This window comes from Pseudopodoces humilis, chromosome 5 (assembly GCF_049639895.1).
Source record: "Pseudopodoces humilis isolate 2021_Gansu_Grassland_sample_001 chromosome 5, ASM4963989v1, whole genome shotgun sequence".
NCBI classification, from domain to species: domain Eukaryota; kingdom Metazoa; phylum Chordata; class Aves; order Passeriformes; family Paridae; genus Pseudopodoces; species Pseudopodoces humilis.
This window is the reverse complement of record NC_142204.1, coordinates 15,442,002-15,464,031: the sequence shown is the minus strand read 5'-3', so window position 1 is coordinate 15,464,031 and position 22,030 is coordinate 15,442,002. Positions and strand designations below refer to the sequence as shown.

The 22,030-nt window shown below is 38.3% G+C and overlaps 1 protein-coding gene across 3 annotated transcripts in view; it reads left to right on the top strand.

Moving 5' to 3' along the window:
• BRAF (B-Raf proto-oncogene, serine/threonine kinase) overlaps positions 1–22,030 on the top strand; it is an 83,577-nt gene that overhangs the window by 5,779 nt on the left and 55,768 nt on the right. For all 3 annotated transcript variants that reach the window (XM_005527925.3, XM_088054873.1, XM_014256863.2), the window contains exons 2-3: positions 10,197–10,298; positions 21,455–21,715. In XM_005527925.3, the coding sequence (XP_005527982.2) occupies positions 10,197–10,298; positions 21,455–21,715 (363 nt within the window). The remainder of the gene's footprint in view (positions 1–10,196; positions 10,299–21,454; positions 21,716–22,030) is intronic.

Sequence of the window (22,030 nt, the reverse complement as noted above, 5' to 3'; positions counted from 1 at the left end):
TCTTGTGTAGCAAGCGTATGTTTCCAACAGCCTTGACCACGTGAGAGTTCTGGGTACAGTATTTAGTTTTGTGAGGTGTGAGATGGTTTTCATCATTTTCAACCGTTCACACATCTGTGTGTGAACACAGCTACTTTCTCATAGCTAGTGCAGGATACAGAAGTCAGCATGCAATATACATGTTCCTTTGCTTCAGTTTTTTTTATTCCAGCTGCTCTTGAGCTTTTGGGGCATACAGTGGAATCCTCCTAATCCTCCCTCCTATGCACACCTTCTTTCCAAAACGTTGAAATAACATGTTCATTCAGCTAATTCTCTCTTTTGTGGTGGCCAGTGCTAAAGAAAGCTGATTGATACGGAATTATATGCCTTTTCTTCTTTTTTTTTCTCCTGCTTAAGCCCTTTGCTGCATTTGGTTTGTTGTACCTTTTTAGCATTTGTGAGCTTTGGAGGAGCAGCAATAGTGTCTTTCTTTATTCTGTTTCTGATGATGTTTTAGGAATGTGAACCCTAGCAAAAAAGAGTAGAACAGGCAAAAGTCTAATTTGTAATCCTTCTCTTTAACTGGAGGTGCTGCCTTCAGGCAGGAGTTTTGAGGGAGCAGTAATGCCAGTTATCATCTCACCATGATGTTCCCCAACCAACATAAGCGTTTAAAATCAGAAAACAGAGCCTCTCTTCAAAATGGAGCTTGTTGTGCAGTGCCAGATATAGTGCTCGGTATCAAATGAATTTTCCACACTATCTGTATTAAATTCAGGAGATCATGTGAATGTGTTTGAGCACTGAAGAGCACTTTTAATTTTCTATGGTTCTGATCAAGAGAAATGTTTTTGTGGGTTCTCCCAGTATACCTGCAGAAAGCTTAGCATGAAGGGGTAATTCAATTTCTACATGAAACTCACCAACTTTGTTTAAAATCTTTCTTCTGGGAGACAAGCAGAAAAGACTCTTAATGAGCGATTGAACTTGGTTTAAAAATGTGTTGCGTAACTAAGTGGCTAGGAATTTTTCTTTTGACCCTAGAAAGCGGGATGCCAGCTCTAATGTCTTGATCTGTTGCATAGTGAGGCTTCTTAAACAGTATCATTATTAGTAAAGTGCTTGTTAAATGCACTGGTAAGTAATAAATACTCTCCGAATGCAGTTACACTGTGTTCAGGCAACATTTTCTGACACTTGGATCACAGACACTGTGGCTTAATTTTTTTACTCTTGTTTATATCAGATAAGGGGTTTGTTTTGAGGGTACACATTTCTGGAGTCAGAATAGTGTGGCTAGTTTTTCTCTCTCTAGTACAAGTTATTCACTAATAATGTTTGAAAAGCGCTATAAAATCAACCTGAAATAAAATACACCGTTATGACTAAGAAGCTGGTAGTATCTAGATGTTTGGAACTGGATGGTTGTATATTGGTGCCTCAGTCTTTGATCTGGTTTTGAAAATTTATTAATTAAACTTAATAGGTCAAATATTCTCTATAATAGGTTTAAGTAATGTAGATTTAAATGTGAGTCTTCAGTATAGTCTGAGGTAGCTTTCAGAAAATATTTCCTTAAGCGTTCTATAATTCTGCTAGAATACAGTTTGTACTGTTTCTTGTGACATTTTTAAGCCTATGTAAATCATTGAAAATTGATGTAACTTTTTCCAGATTCTGGGTTAAGTAGTGAGGGTATTTTTTTTTAAGTTCTCCTAATTCTACAATGGATGGCAAGGAGCCAATTCTTCCTTTCAAATTATTTCATTTTCCAGGGTGGTACTGGGGTTGCTAAGGCAGGATGGTCTGATGAGTAGAACATAGAATGCTGTTTAGGACAATGCGGTTTCTGTGGCAGCTCCTATTTGACTTTTCCTTGACTAGGAGCACATAACTTGTGTTTTAAAAATAAAAAGAAAAAAACAAGTACATTTGCTCTATTTCAGCTTTTGAGATCTGTTTGTGATAAAAATAGGATACCTTAATTTCTTTATCGGATCACAGCTATTTCTAAACAAGCAGAGTATATTTCTACTCGACCAACAATTCCAGCTGTCTTTTACATTTTCTAATCAGCTGGTAGGGAACTATGCACAGTAGTCACTATCTAGTAACAGTTTAGTGGTGGAATATTGCAAAGTTTATAACAAATTATTTTATGGATCGGTAATATGAACTTGTAAATAGGTGCTGATTATCTTTTCAGCGTAGTGTAATTAATTGTGTAGTCTGGCAAGGAGAGAGAAGAATCAAGTTCTGTAGTTCAGCTGAAACTGAGTTTATTTGTTTTGTCATTTTAATTAATGTGACCCAAGCTGTGTAAGAGCTCTACTGGACGAGCATTTGCTTCTTATAGGCAATTATTGTAATTAGCTGGCTGGCTTCCTGCTTTCCATCACAAATGTGACTTTTCAGCTTAAGGTGTGCAGAGAAATAGTCTGGTGTCTTCATTATAATCTTTTTAAATGTCAACAGTGCATGGATTTAGTGTTACTGAGATTCTGTGGTAGTTACCTGGTTAGTGCAAAATTGCCTTCTTAAACGGGTAAGAAAATCTAGGTAGTTTATTTCTTCTTTTATTGATTTTTTTTTTAAACTTGTTACTGTCTAGGGAGAAGTTGTTGAATTCATGAATGTAAATACAGTGAATTGTTCCCGAACTCGGTCTGTGCGTGATCCTCGTGACTACTGAATTAGTATCAAAGTGAATAAGAAGGACTAGTAGTACTGCAACACAAAAGCCATGAAAAATATGGAATTAAAGATTTAGCTGTGCAACTGGTGGTTAATAATTTAAATGAGGGATATAGGCAGCTCTTATTTTTCCACACACTGCTGTTCTACTGTGGTAGAGAACATTTGTTAACTTTCCTTTTTATAGTGCTTGGAGGCAAATTCTACTTAGCAGCAAGCAGTAAAGATGGCAGGTGATGGAAAAAGTGGGAGAATGAAAGAGAATTGAAGCCTAAACAGGAAGGATGCTGCTTCATGGTGGCCTGAATCCATCTAACTGTGAGCTATAGAGAGGAAAGGTGGCTTTTTCACCAGCTGAGATGATCACTGGGTCCTTTGCCAAGCTGTTTTAAGCACAGTAGACTGGCAGAAAGCTAACCTTGACAAAGAGAACAATTTTTCACTTGTTTAGCGTACTGAAAGGGTTCAGCCAAAGGTTTATGTTATGGAGAAAAAGTAAAGAAGAGAGCAGGGGTAAAAAACCTAGGACATTATGATAATTGCACCAACATCTTGGCTGGTGTGAGCTGCAAATCAGTCAGTGCCTAAGGCTTTTGGTGGCTTCACTCTTACAGAGAAACTGCTTGGTTATGTTACAAGGATAGACTTCAATGTTTTATTCTTTACAATTTTTAAATTTATTTTAAAATATATTTTTAAACAGCTGTAAGATGTAAGGAGCATTTGAAGACTGAACAAAGGATTGTTAAAGAGGAGGTAACTTAAGGGGCAAAGGCTTGTCAGACTGAATGGCTGTTTATTTGGCTTTAAGAGTAGAGCTGAAGGATGAGCAATTGGGTTTGTGTTTAGAATTAATGAAATCAAAAGGCATAGATTGCTCTCAGTTGAAACTGATGGTTTGCAAAGAAATGAGAGATAGTTTATTGAAGAGCTTTTTGATACGCAAGTGTTAACTTAGTTTCCTAGTTTTTTGGAGAAGGGTGGAAGTTATTGGGTGTTTAGTTTTGGTGAGGTGGTTTCGTTCAACAGGAGCAGTGTCAGCTGCAGCTGGAACCTGAACTGCTAGTTACAAGTTAGCCTTGCCTTCATAAAAATTGTTACTTGTTAAACGGAAAATGGATTTTCATCTTGAAGCCTTTTTAATATTTAATTGACTGCTGTGCTTCTAGCAGATGCTCACTGATCACATTACTGTATTAATTGACCTAGTTATGTTCCTAGTTGTCAAGCAGGATGGTACTGAAAATGTACCTCTTCTTGAGGATTTTCCTTCCTAAACGTAGTATTGTACATCTTTCCTAAGGTAATTGATCATGAATCTAGAAAGATACGTTCATAGGCTTTTGTGGAAAGAGATAATGGATCCTTTTTCTCTCGGCTACAGTCACTTCTTTAGATATTGCTTTCTGTAACTTATTTACTAGTCTGTGATTGTAAGTTTTATTGACTCATCTTGAGCTACCTACATACAGACTTTGACAATGTTCCTTTGTTGGCTATCTCAGATGTTTTAAAGGACCTATAAATAAAAATGATAAAAAAATATTCACTGAGATTAATAAAAAGTTGAGAAATATGAGCTAGGAAAGTCAAGCTTGATGTTGACCTTCATTTCAGTTGCAAAAACTCTGATATGAAAGCCATTGCAAGCTGGTTTTCAATTCAGTAAAGCTTTTCAGCTGTTGGTATTTGTCACGTTTGTTTAATAAAAACTTTAACTGCACTGTTGAAAATGTGGTAAGCAAGAAGAGCCAGGAGAGTAGGAAAAGTGGAAAAATTAGCACAGTGGATGCACAACTTGAAAGAATCTTCCACAGAGAAATGGAGAGGAGCTATAACCTGGCATACTGGAAGAAGGCAAGCACTCTTCATCCTGCTGTCTGTGCTTGTTCCAGCACATGTCTGCAGAAAATGAGAAGCAAGCTTAGTAAGAGTTGAGAACTAGGACCAAGATGAGTGGGGGGGGGGGGGGGGGAAGTACCTGAAGGAGGTACCAAAGTGTAAGAAAGAGGCAACAGTGATGGTCAGCATAGAAGTTCAAACCCACACATTTTGCATCTTGCCATGCAAATGGTTTGGTGGGCTGCTCTGGTATTAAACCCATTACTCTGTTCTCTTGCCTATCTTTCGCCAAGCATCTCACTTTCAAATTAGTTGATATAAAGCTAAAGACAATCTCATAGATGACAGCTTTCTTTAGTGTTTTCTGACAAGTGGATCCTTGCTCAGAGGACCAAGCAATTGAATTGATCATGTAAGAAAGAAGACTGAAAGGACTGATTGGAATAGTATTGGATAGGTATTGATGATTTTGTCCTATTTATAAAGCAGTTTCCAAATTAAATGCTTAATTTTTTAATTGGTTTATTCTTTAATTACATTGTTAGCTCTATCAGAGTATTCTGTGTCATCACTAAGTGTGATAATCCAAATGCAGGACATACTGTTCCTGGGCAAATAATGCAGTTTTTTTCTTACAGAACAGATTTGAACTTTCAGTGTCTTCTACCAAGTATGAATCATACAGCGTGGAGTTGGGATGCTCTGCAAGATTTGAGTAGTGATGCCAGGTGCAGAAAGTACGAAAGATATGTTTGCTTTGTGATGTCTCAGGCACTGCACATTTTGACAGGCAGCAAGGGATGTGAAAATAACTTTGTGGCTTAACCTTCTGTGTACCTGAAATTATTGTCCAAAGGCTTCTTGAGCTTTCTCAGGGTTGGTGCTATGATCACTTCCCTGGGGGGGCACTGGAACAGGCTCCTGCTGTGACTCCTGGGGATGGTCCTGTGCAGGGGTGGGAGTTGGACTTGATGATCCTTGTAGGTACCTTCAAACTCAACATATTCTGTGATTTGTGCAGCCATAATCTTCCCTGAATAGAATGGATTTAGGCTTCTACTGTATCTGACTTGCCTCTGGCTTGAAATAGGTCATTGTCTTTATTGCATTGTAAGGGAGTGCTTATTTGCAAAATTAATGCACAATTATCCACAATAGGCAGATTCAAGTTGATATATTCCAGTATATCTGGAATATTTCCAGTTGTCTGGCTGCCTGTGTCTATGTTAGCCTGCGTCAGCTTCCTTGTGTCAGCAGCACTAAAAGGAGAATCAAATCTAATCTCTTGTGATAGAGAATAACCTTAACCTAATGCTACAAGATAGGCCAGGAACATTTATTTGATGCTTTTTTTGGAAAAATGATATGGTTATCCAAGCTGTAAAGGATTCATTACTTTTTCATGGAACTACAGTTTAAACAGTGTCTCAAATCCCCATTCTGTTTCCTATGGAAAGGGACCAGACTTGCATGTGGGCAGTACTGGATGCGCTGCAGGTTTACTTCAAAATGCATTAAGATTTCCAGGAACTGCCTCTGAGGCTGGCATCAATTTTTGTGTTTCTGTAAGATGCTTCACAACTGTGGTTTTATGGTTTCCTACAGGTGTGGGTTTCATAAATATAGTGGAGTGCTCATACAAGAATAAGAAAAAAAATAGGTCTGTTCTTTCATAATAACTTTCAGGCAGTTTTATTTTACTTCTAAAAAAGTGTCAATAGAGAGTGGATACAGGGATTACTTTAATCTTTAAAAACTTGGGTTTATTTTGTGGTGTAGGAACAAGCTCTTTGGTCTGGAACTGATTGATAAAAGGATTCTGTATGCCATGTTTTTGGTGTCTCTGTTGTTAGGCAGTTGTTTGCTCCTGTCCTGGAATGTATGTGCTTATGGGCAATGAGACCCTAGGCCATTTTTTGCAAATTTGGGTTTTATATGGACAGTTTAAAGAAACCTATATATGTGTGAGTGCTGCTGAACTCCAGAGATGTAATTCTTAAGAACTTAGAGTTTTAGGGTGTTATGCACAGCAAAGATGGGGCTCTATCTTGGCTCAAGGTCTGCAAAGCAGGACGGTGCTCATGACACAGACAAGCTGAGTTGTCTGACCAAGCAAGTCTGCAAGGAGGAAAGATGGGCTGAAGCTGCTGGCTGTGAAAATGCAACAGGGGTGGTGGAGTTATTGTGAGGCAAAAGCTGTGAGTGCTGTGGTGGCCAGCAGCAGACTTTTCTGAGTCACATGAGGTCACTTGTTCTGGATTCCAGTGAGGAGAAGACTTGAGTTCCTTCAATTGAATTGAAGTAGCAATAGACCCTTCATAGTAGGATGCAGTATACCTGAACAGGGGTTCATTCTCAAGCCAGCTACTTAAGGATTGCTCTGGACCACAAAAACTCTTAGTGTATACACAGAAGGCACATTTGCTCTGAGTAAATAGAAGTACAAGTTGCCAGTTAAAAAGAAATTGTGAAGCTATAAAATTTGTTATGGCATATGTGTTCTTGTGCTAGATTATGTGTTCTTGGGCTAGAATATGCTAGTCAATACTAGATTTGTGAAAGTGCTCATCTTGTCAGAAGACTTGACGAATATGGCACACAAAATAGCTTCTCCATTTCTCTGAGCAACAAGTAATTAATTGTTGCTATGGCTGACTGGCTGACTTTGATAAATTTCCTTCTGCCTTCAGTGTACTTTTAACTGTATGAGGAGCCTTTCTAAGATTATAGAAATCCATTTTAAGTTTTCCTGTAAAGTTCAGTTGTGGGAAGGCTCTTGGTTTACTGCACAGATATATACTAGGTAATTCAGGGCAATGTTTTCAGTCCCTCTGAGAAATTTTGTCTTCCATTAGACTGTAATTTCAGCTTCTTCATGTGAAGATATTTTCACTGTAGGCTGGCAGCTGGCAGCAAGTTTAAAATTTTTTTTCATCGATCATAGAATCACAGAATGGCTTGGGTTGAAAGAGACCTTAAAGATCATCTTGCTTCAACTGCCCTGTCATGGACAGGGAACCTTCCACTAGGCCAGGTTGCTCAAAGCCCTGTCCAACCTGGCCTTGAACACTGTCAGGGATGGGGCACCTGCAATTTTGCTAGGCAGCCTAAATTAGTAGGTTCCACTTGTCATGATACTAACTTTGCAGGAAGATCTCTGCCCTTTTTGGAGGCTATTTGATTCTCTTTCCAAAATAACATGCTTCCATTGTGCATATTGCTGATGGTGTTATATTTGTTATTTGGTATCTTTACTGTAAGAGAAGAGAGAAGCAAGGTTCTGGTTATTGGCACAAAATAGAAAATAACATGAGCGGGGAAGTTACTTGTTATTGATATTGCAAAAAAAGTATTTGGAAACTGATGTGGTGGGGGCTCATTCTTTTTGGCACTGGTGAGGCCTCACCTGAAGTACTGTGTCCAGTTTAGGGCTCTCCAGTACAAGATGAATTTGGCTATCTATACTGGAGGGAGGAGCTGTGCTGGCTAGGCTATCCACTGAACAGCCACAAAGATGCTGGGCAAATGGAAAATGAGGCCAGGCTGTCTTCAGCAGTGGCCAGTGACAGGACCAGAGGCAGTGGACACAAAATGAAACACAGGAGGTTCCTTCTGAGCATCAGGAAACATTTTAACTGTGAGGGTGACTGAGCACTGGCACAGCCTTAGGGAGGCTGTGGACTCCCCATCCTTGTAGATACTCAGAAACCATCTGGACATAGTCCTGGGCATCCTGCTTGGAGGAGGAACTTGGAACAGATGACCTAAAGAGTTCCCTTCCAACCTCAAATCCTCCTGCAATTCTGTGTTGCTTTGTCTGTTAAGAATCTTCCATCTTCATCTTTCTCATTGCCAGAGAGTTAAGTATAGTAAATTGTTCATTATGATGAAATACCTTTGCTGGGTAAAATTGCCAGAATAACCAAATAATAGACGTTTCTTTAAGTACTAATAAACCTGTTTCTGGAAGTAATCCTGAGATAATTTGTAGGATTGCCAGGAAATCTCAGTATATGCAGTCCAGGTTAACAGCATGTTACCAATTACATGGTAAGCAAACATCCTGAGCCTTACATTGAACAAGTTAATTGATATGGTGTTGATTCATGCTTGTTCTTTTCACCAAGCATACAACTAGTCCTTGCCATCTTGGGAAAAAAACTAACCAAATACAGAAAACCTTCTCTTTGCTGCTGGTTTGCTAGGTTCACTGATAAATGATTGCAAGCTGAGAAGCGAGTTGACTCCCACCATAGCCTCAAGGGAATTTACATACAGAATACTTGAGTAGCACATTCTCTGGTATCCCCCCACTCTCACTCTTTGTAGTTTGGTTTGCTTGTTCCTGAGCAAACTATTTTTGCTCAACTGCAGCTTCTTGTTGAAGTCTTTGTCCTGGTATCTCTTCAAAAAATTGGGCTAGAAGTGAATCAATGATTAGTTTACTTCAGGAAATTGTTGGCAGATAACTGATATCTAGAAATAGAATGGGTGAATAAGGTAATGTGCAAAGTGCAAGCTCAGTGTTTTAGAGTGAGTTTGTTTGTGAACTTCTCAATTTACGTACTAAAACTTGTTTTGATCCATCTTGGATTGCATCCCATTATTGGTGCCTACTTTAGAATATTAAATTATATGCATAATGGTTTTTTTGCAGAGATAGGTTCTCACAATTTGTACATCCAGACCTCATCTTGAGACTATGTGTTATATATTATATATATAGTTACAATCCGTGAACTAGAAAAGAGATAAACTGGGAAAGGTAACAGGAATCTTGAAGCTGCTTTGGAAGAAGTACCCTGGGGATGCTTTTTGGAGCATCCTGGCTCTAAAAACTTGATTGAATAATTTTTTTCTGATAAGTAGCCTAAATAACATGTGTATATGTATGAAGGAGCAATGTTCCTCTCTTCCTCCCTCATCCTCCACTATAAATTTCTGATTTTGCTTGGACTTGCTTCTTATATCAGTGTAGCGTTACTGCTTTAAAGGTTTGGTTTTGTGCTTTGCTGCCTTATTTAGGTATAAATTCAGATTCATAATACTGTTCACCTACAGTAGTGTCCAAATCCTAAAGTGAACTCTTTCCAGTTGTGACGAATGAGTAGCAGCATGAGTGGTTTCACAGTAAAATGCTGTAGGTCATCTCTGCGCACAGGAGGTAAATGTCATTTTCAGGTCATGTCCAAGGTCTGTAGCTTGCAGGGTAGACTGAATATGGAAGCTGAGACATAAAAGGTGCTCTTTAAAATCAAGACATCCTATTGCCATGGAAATAGAACTCTAGGTCTGGGTTTATATCATTAACACACATGGCTAAGGTTTAATAGAAAAACTCCTTCACTAAATTTTTAGTACTGTAGAAGTTGGTTTGCAAAGTCTTGCAAAGGAAAATACTTAATATGATTGATTAACAAGAAAAACAAGTCATTCTTAGAAGTTGTTTATTCAGTAGGTCCTGAATTTTAAGACCAAATGTAAGTTTTTTCAGTTTATTTCAGAAGTAAACTATTACTAACACTGGATGAACAGGATAACCTTTTGCTCTCATTAATTGATAATAATTTTTTTTATTTTGGACTTCTTTTATTAAATATTGAGAAATTCTTGTTTTATTCTAGGACAGATTCTGTAGGCTTCCTTTGATGATTAAAAATTTTAATTTTCTGTTTTAGGTGTGGAACATTAAACAGATGATAAAATTGACACAAGAACATATAGAAGCACTGCTAGACAAATTTGGAGGAGAGCATAACCCACCATCAATATATTTAGAGGTAAGTTTACATTCAAACAAATGTGCACAGATGTGGGTAATGTTATCTTAGTCTTATGTGAAGCTTTTGAGGTTAAAAATGAGAACACCTTTAATAAAAGGGAATATACTTGTGCACTGTAAACTGAACTCAGATCTTCTAAGAAATAGAAAGGGATTCAGTAGGGGAGGATCAGTGGCATGGCGTAATAATAATGTTGGTGCAATAGAAATATCAAGCTGCTTTGTAGGGGCCAGGAGAGAAAAGATTGTGTTTACAATGGAGGAAGTCATGTTCTGTCAAAAGCCAATGTATATGCATGAAAACATTTTTTAAGACTAACTTTGCCTTTAAAGCAGTTGACTTCCCTTTTTTGTCTTTGAAAAATGGTCATGTATAATCCAAAATATTGCATTAGTAGAAGGGGACTTATTACAGAAATGCATAAAATTGTGGAGTGGAGTAAAAATTTTAAGCCATTTTAAATTTGTAAACTAAACTACAAATTCAGTGTCTGTATTCTTTCATCACTCCAGGTTCATAGAGTTGAGTTGACATAGGACCATTAAGAGCTTAGAGAGCTGCATGCAAAAGTTACCTCTATTAGGAACTGAACGGGCATCATGTGCTTCAAACCTGCCCTTTTCTTGTTTCTCTCAAGTATTGAAATAACTGGAGGTCAATCAGATTTCTTTTGTAGTCCTTTATTTTGTAATTGCTGCCTAAAGGTACTGGGTAATTAAAAATAAAGATTTCATTATTTGAGGTACTTCTAACTTTTATCTTAATATATTAGAGCAGGGCACCAAGTTGATTATACAAATGTTGACATTACGTCCTTAACAGTTAAGGTCAAATGAGGCCCTCGGTGGTTGCTTTACTTATTGCTAATGTGAAATGGGAGTATTGAATCAGTGCTATCACTGTTTTATCCACTCTGCTATATTTATCTGTTTTCACAAGGACCGGTTCATTCCATATATCTGGATTTATTATTGCCACATGCAAGTGGGTTTCGTTAAATTGTGTATCAAACCACAATAGTAATGAACTTAGTCTATACTAAGTCTGGATTTAAGGTAGGGAAGTTGTTAGTTCATCACAGCTATTTGTCACTTGCTTTTATTGAAACTAAAACCAAGATACATTACTGGAAGCTCTGTGTTGTGTAGATCATTGATAGGGAAAAGAGCATTTGCAGTCGTAAATATGCACTGGGAAATGATTGTGACAGCATGAAGAGTAAGTCTGAAATAGTTGGTGACCACAAACTATGAAGCTGAAAGCAGATTTGCAAGTTCAGTAGATCCATGTGCCACTGAGGTGAAGCTCCAGCTCTGTCTCATCAGTGTGGTAGGGCAGCCCCGTGAGGCAGAGCAGGGTATTCCTCTGCTGCAGTGAGTTCCACTGGATCATGAGCACATCTTGGGACAGGTAGTGCTGGTACTGACTAGGGAGCCATAAGCCATTGGGAGGAAGGTGAAAGGGGCTGACATTGTGCTTTTGCAGTTGTTGTCCCATGAGACAGTCCTGTGGAAAGAGCCCACCATGGTTGAAATGAAAAGCTTGTTCTTCCCAGCTCTTTGCTATGTGGTTCCTCTGCTTCCTTTGTTCAGGTACTTGCAGTACTGGCAGTGACTAAACCACTACCAGTCACTAATCTGTAAGGAAAATACCCTGGTTTTGTTGGATTACTTTACCATCCAGGTAGTAGTTTAAACCTGATCATGATGAAGGCAGTGAGCCCCAAAACTGTGATTAAGATTAGGGGAGGGATAGCGTTTGCAGCTGTGAGCCAAGAACTAGAAGATGGTGTGAGAGAGGAAAGGAACTTTTTATTTGGATGGTCACTAGCATAGATTAGCTCATCCTCAAATGCATTTATCAAGGTGAACAGTATTAAATGCTGTAGACCTGTAATTTGTTTAGTGTGTAGACTTCCTGTGCTAGAGCTAAAGTGTGAAAAAAAAACCAAAACCCCAAACTCTATTACTGAGAGCCAGATCCAGTTAGAAGCAAGATTACTCTCTACCTTGAACTGTTCATTTCAATTCAGCAGGTATTGTCTGATTGTCTAGTGGGTCCTTTCTGTGCCTTTCCCACCTTTTGACTTGGTCATGACAGGGCTTGCTTTCTGTTCTTAGCATTTATTTGGCAGCAGTTTATCTGAATCCAACCTGTCACTGCTAGAGTTCTTGTTTTGACTTCTGTATTCCATCACGTCAGAGAAAGGGCCAGGAAAACTCTGGTTGCAGCATAGATGGACAAAGCTATATGCAAAAAGTTTTGAAGGTAGTATGGTAAAGTGTGAAAGAGCATGTTTGCCTCTAGGAAATGCAGAACTAAAAAAGCACAGTAGTTTTGAAACAAATAAAAAAATGTCTATCTGACCTGTGTTAGAAATAACAAACTTTCCATGTACAGTTAGTGTGTGGTATTGGGTCTGGGGCTCAAGTTCTGTACCTGGGTGTCATCACTGACTTCTTTGGAAGGCTCCTCTTTCCCCTTAAGCTCTTACCTGTAGTCTTTTTCTAGGTATTGATGTGATCTCTACAAAACACTCGGGTGGGAAGGCAATGGAACTCAGACTCCATCCATCATCTTCTGATCTTTCTATTTTTATTGCTTTGCCAAAAACTCATTTCTGGCTGCAATACAGTCCTGCTTTTACCCGGAGTCTGTATGGATAATTTTGCTAGTGTGTTACTTGAACTGCATTACCTTTCCATTTGTTGCCTTAGGTTCATAGAATGGTTTGGATTGGAAAGGATCTTTAAAGGTTGTCCGGTTTAACGCCCCCCTGCAGTGAGCCAGGGCATCTTCAACTAGATCATGTTGCTCAGAGCCCCATCCAACTTGGCCTTGAATGTTTCCAGGGATGGGGCATCCACCGCCGCTCTGGGTAACCTGTGCCAGTGTTCTACCACACTCATCATAGAAGTTTTCTTCCTCATGTCTAGTCTGGATCTACCCTCTTCTAGTTTAAAACCATCAGCCCTTGTTCTGTAACAGCAGGCCTTGCTAAACAGTCTGTCCCCATCTTTCTGATAGATCACTTTAATTATCAAAAGGCCCTTTAACTGTTACAGGCTGAACAACCCCAGCTCTCTGTCTGTCATCATAGGAGAGATGCTTCAGCCCTCTCATCATCTTTGTTGCCTTCCTTTTTACTCCGACAGGTCAATGTCCTTTTTAGGTTGGGAGCCCAGAGCTGGGTGCAGCACTCCAGTGGGGTCTCACAAGAAGGGCAGAATCGCCTCCCTTGGCCAGCTGGCCACACCGCTTTTTTTGCAGTCCAAGATATGGTTGGTAGATAAGATAGATAAGATAGATAGATGGATGGATGGATGGATGTTGATAAGATTCTGGGCTGTGAGTGCCAGTTCATGTCCAACTCTTGCCAGCTCGTGTCCGACTTTCCATTCACCAGTACCTATTCTGCAGGGTTGCTCTCTATCCCTTTGTCCCTCAGCCTGTATTGATGCTGATTTTAAAATCCTTCTGCTGCTCTGACCTCTTTTCATCTTCCATAAAATGTGAGTGATTCCTAAGGACTCCTTAAGAGAGCAAATTGTGCCTCTTGATCATCTCTTGATGTTGCTATCAGCAAGCATGTTTTCTTCTTTTAGCGAAAGTTGAAATTAGCCAAAACTAAATGCTAGGTAAGCATCTGCAAATGACCACTTTGGCTTTCACCAATATTGCCTTCCACTAGATGTAAACATCTAGTTTTATTGTAATGCTTCCTGCAAAACCATGGCTATTTTTATTCTTCTGACAAGTTTGACAGCTATCCATTCATCTTCCAGTATGTAGAGTTTCAGTATCGTAGGTTTTGTTTGGTTCATTTGTACTTCTGCCTGGCTTTACATCTTTAATTAACTACACTTCTCACTACCTGCTTATGTTCACAAAACTTGCAGCCCCTTGTGCACTGGCTTTTGGCCTGTGTTGGAGCTGCCTCTGAAGACCTGTCAAATGAAGTTGTGGTTGAACCTAGTGACAACGTTGCCTTTCAGTTAAAAGTGAAAGGAAGGGATGGGGAAAGCAGAAGCTCATGAGAAAGGTGAAGAATTCAACAAGAAAATAATTCTGAAAATTGAGCATTCAAAGGTTATAGTCAAATTGTTTGTGCATTGAATATAAAACATATATCTCATTTAAAAATAAAAAGGAATTTATGCCTTAGTCACAGTTGCTCAAGAAACAGGAGCTTTTGTTTCTGTGTTCATCTGAGAGTGAAGACAAAATTTTTGCCCCCCTCAGATTTTATTTAATTTTTTTCCCCCCAAATTCAGGAGGGGGTGTCAATGCATTTTATGTAATATGATCATGATGATGCCATAATATGGCAGCTGTTGTTGTAGCCATCATTTCAGGTTTCATCAACTGACTACGAAAGAGGAATACTTTTCTTGAAATATTGAAAGTGATTGACTTGTGCTGTGTTGAGTTCAGCATATATTTAATTTTTCCTGCAAGAGGGGATACTCAGATTTAGGGGTGTCTCCCTGCCTTGATCCATCACTCCTTGTGATGGTCTTATAAAGGTGAGTGTGCAGCAGGGGTAATAGAGCAGAGCATGCAAGCCTGGATGGAAAATGTAGTGTGAAGCTGGAGGGCAGCAAGTTTTGTCTTGGTCCTCCCTGTGCAGGAAAATTAGGGCTCAGGAGGGAGACCAAAGCTGCAGAGAGACTTCTGAGTATGTGTCTGAGGTACAGGGGGAGGAAACAAAATGTACAGAAGAAAGAAAAGAACACTTGTCATTAACCACACAATTTTCTTCTAATTATTATAATTAGTGATAGCTTTGGGAATCTTGTCAATGTTCTCTAATATGATGGTAAGAAAAACTTTTCTGTTTGTTCTGTCTGGAAGAAAGAATAAATCTAGTAAGCAATGACTGTATTAAAATCCAAAAATGGCTTGTAGCCAAATTTTCTTCTTATATAATCTTGGCTTTTAACTTCTCCCATTTGCTGTGTGTGACCTCAGCTCAATCAGAACCCTGGAAGTCACTGTCAAACCACAGAATGGTTTGGGTTTGAAGCAAAGCTGAAGATCATCAAATTCCAACCCCCCCGCCGTGGGCTGGGAACCTTTCAGTAGACCAACCTGCTCTAAGCCCCATCCAGCCTGACCTAGAACAGGGATGGGGTGTCCTCGGTTTCTCTGGGCAACCTGTTCCATGCATCACCACCCTCACAATTTTTTCCTAATATCTAATCTAAACATGCCCTCTTTTAATTTAAAGCCATTCCCCCTTGTTCTGTCACTGCATGCCTGTGTAAAAAGCCCCCCTCCAGTTTTCCTGTAGGGTCCCTTTAGGTGCTGTAAGGTCTCCATGGAGCCGCCTTCAAGCCAAAGAACCCAAATTCTCTCACCCTGTCTTCATACGAGAGGTGCTCCAAATATTTGAAATAATTGTTTGACTCAGTAGTTACAGAAATACTATCAACTGTATTTTTATTTTCTCCCAGAAAAAAGAGGCTGCAGAAGCTGTAGATTTTACCACACTTTTTGGAAGCACTCTGTATCTCAGTAGCTGAAAACATCAATGATTTTTGTCTTCCCACATAATTTCTTACTGCGTTATATCAGTCCTTGAAGTGTTGTTTCCCAAAATATATAGTTTGTGACTCATCATGGAAAAACCCTTTTCCTAAGGGTTTGTCTAAGCATTGTAAATATTGGAAATATTTACTGCAAAGAAGGCTGCTATTTTGATACTGGGAAAACCTGGGATTCACTTAGCAAAAATGGTTAAAATATGTGGTTGTATGTTCTTGAGGACAGCCATCAAAATTTGTATTTCTTTTGTCTCTACCAACAAAATACTGCTGAAAAGAATAAGCTGAGTTAGGGAAAGGAGAGTAAAGGCCTGTATATTGGTAACAAATGCTGTGTACAAACTGGAATGGATTGCACAGACCCAGGCTGGCCAAAAGCACGCAGCTCAAACTTAGAAGGAAGGGATCGTGCTTAAATGACTTAATCAGATTTGTTAGCCTTTGTAGACTCTTAATGACTGTTCAGGGAGGCCTTACCTATTTAAACTTCCCGACTCCTGTGTGTCCTTTTTGCCCCATAGTCATGTGTACAGTATTACCTACCAGCACTTAGTTGTGAGAGCTGAAACAGTATTGGCCCATTTGCATGTAAATTCTTGTCTGGGATGAGGTTGCATTCTGGACCTGTTGGTTACTTCAGTTAACAGTCCAAGACTAAGCTGCCAGGTCGTTTGGGGTTTGTTTGGTTTGGTTTTTTTTCATTTGGACTCCACCCAAAATGAAATGGTATGCAAATGTATATAATTACAGTGGTATCAAACTAAGTTTTAGAACTCGGTCAGCTTTCTAATGCTGTATTGAAGGAATCGTTCTCTTTCTTACTCCTACTCTTGGAAGCAATTTAAAATGAGAATCGTGGGGGTAGATGTGTATTTGCCCCCAGCTACCATGATTTTTATTTTTCCTGGCTTTCTCTTTGCCTGGAGGTGTTCTGTTCAGAGGCATTGCTGTTCTCAGTTTTGGGAGTTTGGCTGTTGAATGTCAGGAGAATGTTTAATTTCTTATTCCTGTATATCTGAAGAATCCATGCAGGAGGTCAAATTAGTTAATTAAAGAAGATTACCTCTTTGCTGATCTGAAGTATGCTTATTGCAGCAGCATGCAGATAATGTCTAAAATAGATCTTGGTGATGAATCTCAGATTGTTCCAGACTGTGGGATTCCAGGAAAACGCTAACACTGCATATAGACACTGGGAAACCTGGTGGCCCTCTGGGGAATTTCAGATTAGTTTTTACCAGCCTCCTAACAGATGCTGTTCAAATATGTTGGACCAAAACTGGAGTGTCTAAAGTTAGACTAAGTACAGATTTAGGACTCTTACTAAATGAAGAAATCATGACGTATGTTACTGTCTATCTTCAGCTCCCATTTAACTTAGTGGGATTTGCATTTGATCAACAGCCTAAAAGGTCAGACATCTTTTAAATAGAACCACAATCTTAGTTTCAAAGACCAGGAACCTGTAGTTTAGGCTTTTGAGTCTTGCAGTGTGTGGATATTAGCTAAAGTTGAATGAGGAAGAGAGACTATGGCAAAAACAGTTATTTGCTTGAGTTTGGTGTTCTAACCAAATGTAGTAAGGGGCAGAGAGAAGGGGAAAACAAATTTTGCTACTTGGGAGTCTCACAGATTAATTTTTTTTTGTTTGTTTTCTTGTTGCTTTTTATTTCCTTAGATGATTTCACTAGAATGTATAACCTGGTCATGGCCCAAGAAAGCAAATTTCAAATATAATACAAATGACATGTAAGAAAAAAAATATGCATGTTTTTAAGAAAATCCTTTTTTTTTATTAACAGAACTCTTTTGGCACATCCACATAACATCTCTCAAATTCTGTTGACCTCTGAGGTCAGTTTTTATTTTGTCAGTAGGCTGCTACATTTAAGAAGTAACTTTAAGGCTGCTGCTCCTGAGTATATACAACAGTTAGAATAGCAGAATATATACAGCAGAATAAGAGGGCAGTCATATTTTGGCATGTGTGCACATTGAATATAAACATGCCGTCTTGTAATGCTTTAGCTGGAGTTTGCAGCTTATCAGACATTGATGCATTTTAATTAGCTGAAATTTCAGGGGTGTTCTCACATGTATGAGACTATATTATGTGCAAATATACTGATATGCAATGTAATTAAAATTCACTTTTTGTTCTATTTTTGATAGCCATAGGATTATGTGTAGATTGACAAGTTGTGCTGATTTAAATCTAATATTCAACTTTTCAAGTATAATACTTTGTGAAATGGAACTTTGTAAAATCACACCAAGTTGGGAGCAATCTGAGCTGTCAATGAGCCACCCTCAGGATACCAGCAGCAAACTGCACACTGGGCTGCAGCAGCAAATGAAGAGGCACCCATCCACTCTTTACTTGTGTGGCTGCTTTGGGGTGGTGTCCAGCATGGGGAAAAGAAGCTTCAGGAGCAATCTGCAGGCTCTTTCAACCTAGAGAGTCAGACTCTTCTGAGACCCGCACAGCAAATGGGGAAGGGGAAATGTCAGAGACAGTGAGCATCAAGTTAATTTCATAAGAGACAATTCTTCATTGTGAGTGTGGGGTTTCGGCTCTGAACTGGCTGCCCAGAGGTTGTGGGCTCTCCATCTTTCAAGACTTGCAAAGCTTGCTTTGGCAAGGCCCTGAGCAACCTCATTGAACTTAAAAATTATTTCTGTGCTAAATGTGTGTTAGGACTAGATGACTTCTGCAGATATCTTCCGACCCTTTTTTTCTCTCTTGTGATTCTGGATCAAGCAAGATTTAAGTTCTATGTAGCACATTACTCCTTAATGGCAATATGTAAACGTATTGGATTGCAAACTAGATTTCCTAAACACTTCGTTCTGAAATGCCTTTAGAATCCTTGATTTAATGATTTGTTTGAATATTTGTCTTAATATTTTTCATGTTGTTGATTCTGTAGAGACTTAATTTTAATCCTTTTAGCTTGTTTTTGAAAAACACTGTCAGAAATCAACCTCATAGTTGACCCAGAGGGCCTTGACTGGCTTGAAAGTTTGTGTAGGTGTTGATGCCTGTCTGCTAAGGTAGCTGTGCTGCTGCAGGTCAGTTTAGTAGACAGGCCAAATCTGCAACATGATCCTTCTTTTAGGTAGAAATACTTGCCATAGGTCAGCTTTGCTGATGTAACAATCTTTGAATCTAACTCTAGAGAATAATTCTGTCTTGACTTGGTGCTGCTGTTTTTGTAAGGTCTATTGGTGCTAATCATCAGATAAATCTTTGTTTCCCCAATGTACTTAACCTTCGTGAAATGAACTTTTGTTGGAGCTTCTGTTTCTGCTGCACGTACTGTAGCTTCTTTTGTACAAGAAGAATTTTTTTTAAAAAGAGAAAAATGTATTTAACATCAAGCAATGCATTTCTAGTTGCTTTATTTTTATGGTGGGATCTTCTGCTAAGATACCGAATAATGGTATGGTACGTGAGAGCCTTTGTTCTCAGAAAAAATATAGAGCTTTTTGCATAAATCAGTGGTATAGAGCCCAAAGCCAACTGCAGCTCCCAGCTTTCCATACTCATTGTTTATTCTCTTAAGATAAATCATTTGACTTTGAGTTTTCATTAGTGACAGATTAAGCTGCCAATGTAAACATTGTAGGATTGAATATTTTGAAAGTTGTGTGTAATTTTGTGAAGGAACTAAATCCACAAGTGTCCGGAAGCAATGTAATGTTGCGTGTGTTTGAATAATATTTTGCAATGTTCATGAGAAAGGGAAGTAAGTATTTAGAACTTCAGTATTGGTGAAATGGTAACAGTTTATGTTTCCTAATTTTTGTTTACTGAAAATTCTTGACACATGGAGCTTTTGCTCAAGTTTCCATGCAAAGTTGATCCTGGAAGTAGGAGAGACACGTGTTACTGTACAGCCAAAAAATGCCATTATTTATAGTTAGGTAATCTTTCCATTTACTTTTGACAATACAATTGGGTTAGAGTGAAAATGTTTTGGTTTTAAGTTGCAGAGTTTGGAGTCGATTTGTGAAATGCTAGATACCTTCAGTTTTTAAAAGAAATAATAAATAGTTCTCAGATTCTTGCAACTAATGTATGTTTATTAGAAGTGAAACCCATAAAGCTTAGAATTTTCAACTATGATGTTCACCACCATTCTTTAAAATGCTTTTTCTTTATTAGTCCTCACTGTCAAATTATAATTTTCTTTGTTAACAGTGTGGGGATGATGACACATTTTGAACATAGGTCCATCCTGGCAGTATGCTAAGCGTTCTTAAAAAGGGAAGGATAAACCACTGTTTACACAGCAAGAGCAGTTTGGATGAGCCTGCACATTTAACACGGAGAAATAAATTCCTAATAAAATGTCGTACTTGTGGCTGCACTACTGACTGTTGTTTGTTTATTCTCTTTATTTTTCTTTTTCTACATGTAGATGCTGCAGACTTTTTGGTCAGTTCTCCTGTAACATTAATTAGCAATAGTTATGAACAAAAAAGTAGGAAAGCAAATAAAATAAGTAATTTTTAAAAAACAGGACCAGAAAGCATTTTTCTTTTGTATAAATGTACTTGAAAATATCACTGAAGAATTTATGCATATTGGTATGGATCTTGGTCTTGCTGTAAAGGAAAGGAGGAAATTCCATTTCTTACTGCTTACATGTTAGGTTTGGAAGATCTTTGTTGTTTGTTTTCTGTAAAGATCTGATCAAGGTCTAAACCTGTCAGTTAACACTGACTTGCTTCTGTAGTGTGAAACACACATTGCTTAGCTGATTAAGGTTTTTAAAGATATTCTACTAATTTATATACTGAATGAATGGTTCTAGTATTGGATACCGATCAAAATTTTCTTGCTACAAAGTTGCAGGTAACAAACTTTAAAGCAAAATATATACTGATTATATATTTGTTTTATAGATCTTGGCAATAATGTTTAACTTGACTACATTTAATAAAGAATTAATGGGTAAATTTAGTATTGCTGATGTTTCCAGTTGTTTAAGATACTTGATCTGTGTAATCAGGTTTTACATAAGCATGCTGAAAAGATGTTAAACTTTCGAAGGATCACATTTTCATGTTTCTGGATGGCTTTGAGATGGGCAAACTGTTATGTTCTAAATGAAAAATGTTTTTTGTACTGTTTGATAAGTGAAGGATAGTGAACTGTGAGCTAGGTGAAGAGTCAGATACAGATGATAAAAAGCAGATTTGAGCTTTCTCTTAATTTTTGCATCAGAAGTATTTAACTGTCATTCCAACAGAATGATAAATTTATCTGGAGCACAGTAATTCAGCAATGCAGCTGACAATATTGGTTAAAGATAAGTGGTTGTGAATTAGAATCTTCAGTGCAGGTGTTTTGAAACTGTAGCTTACAATTTCTTTGATCCTTTCCTTCATTTAATTTATTAAAACATTACTTGTTGGTTCAGAAGGTTTAACATGATGTTGTTTATTGTGCCCTGAAAAATTTGACCAGATCATTTTGTTCTATTCCTGGGAAATTTGTATTAGTTTAGGAAGTGTTTTGTTTCATGCTTGTTCCAAATTGAGATTTCTGGTTTTGTCTGCGGCTACTACATGATTAAAACAGCTGCTGTTCCTTCACAGGCCTATGAGGAGTACACCAGCAAGCTTGATGCTCTACAGCAGAGAGAACAGCAGTTACTGGAATCCATGGGGAATGGAACTGATTTCTCTGTCTCCAGCTCAGCTTCAACAGACACAGTTGCATCATTTTCCTCCTCTAGCCTCTTTCTAGCACCTTCATCCCTTTCAGTTTATCAAAACCCTGATATGTCACGGAATAACCCTAAGTCTCCACAGAAGCCTATTGTTAGAGTCTTCCTGCCCAACAAGCAAAGGACTGTGGTGAGTCAGTTTCTATTCACGTACTTGTAACCTCAATATTTCCTGTGTCTTTCTCCCTCTGTATGCAAAAGTTAATTTAAGAGCTGAAAAAATACCTGGGTGGAGGTCAGAAGTGTCATGATCACTGTGTTCTGCCACACTCAGTTGTTTTGATCTGTTGAATGTTTTTGACATGATTAACTCGAAAAAGTCCATTATAGCAATGATACAGAATACAAAACTTTCAGAAGTTTCATAACTATGAAGATACCTCAAGAAATATTTTTCTCAAATCAGTTTTATTGGATAAATAATACTTTACCATTTTACAATAGT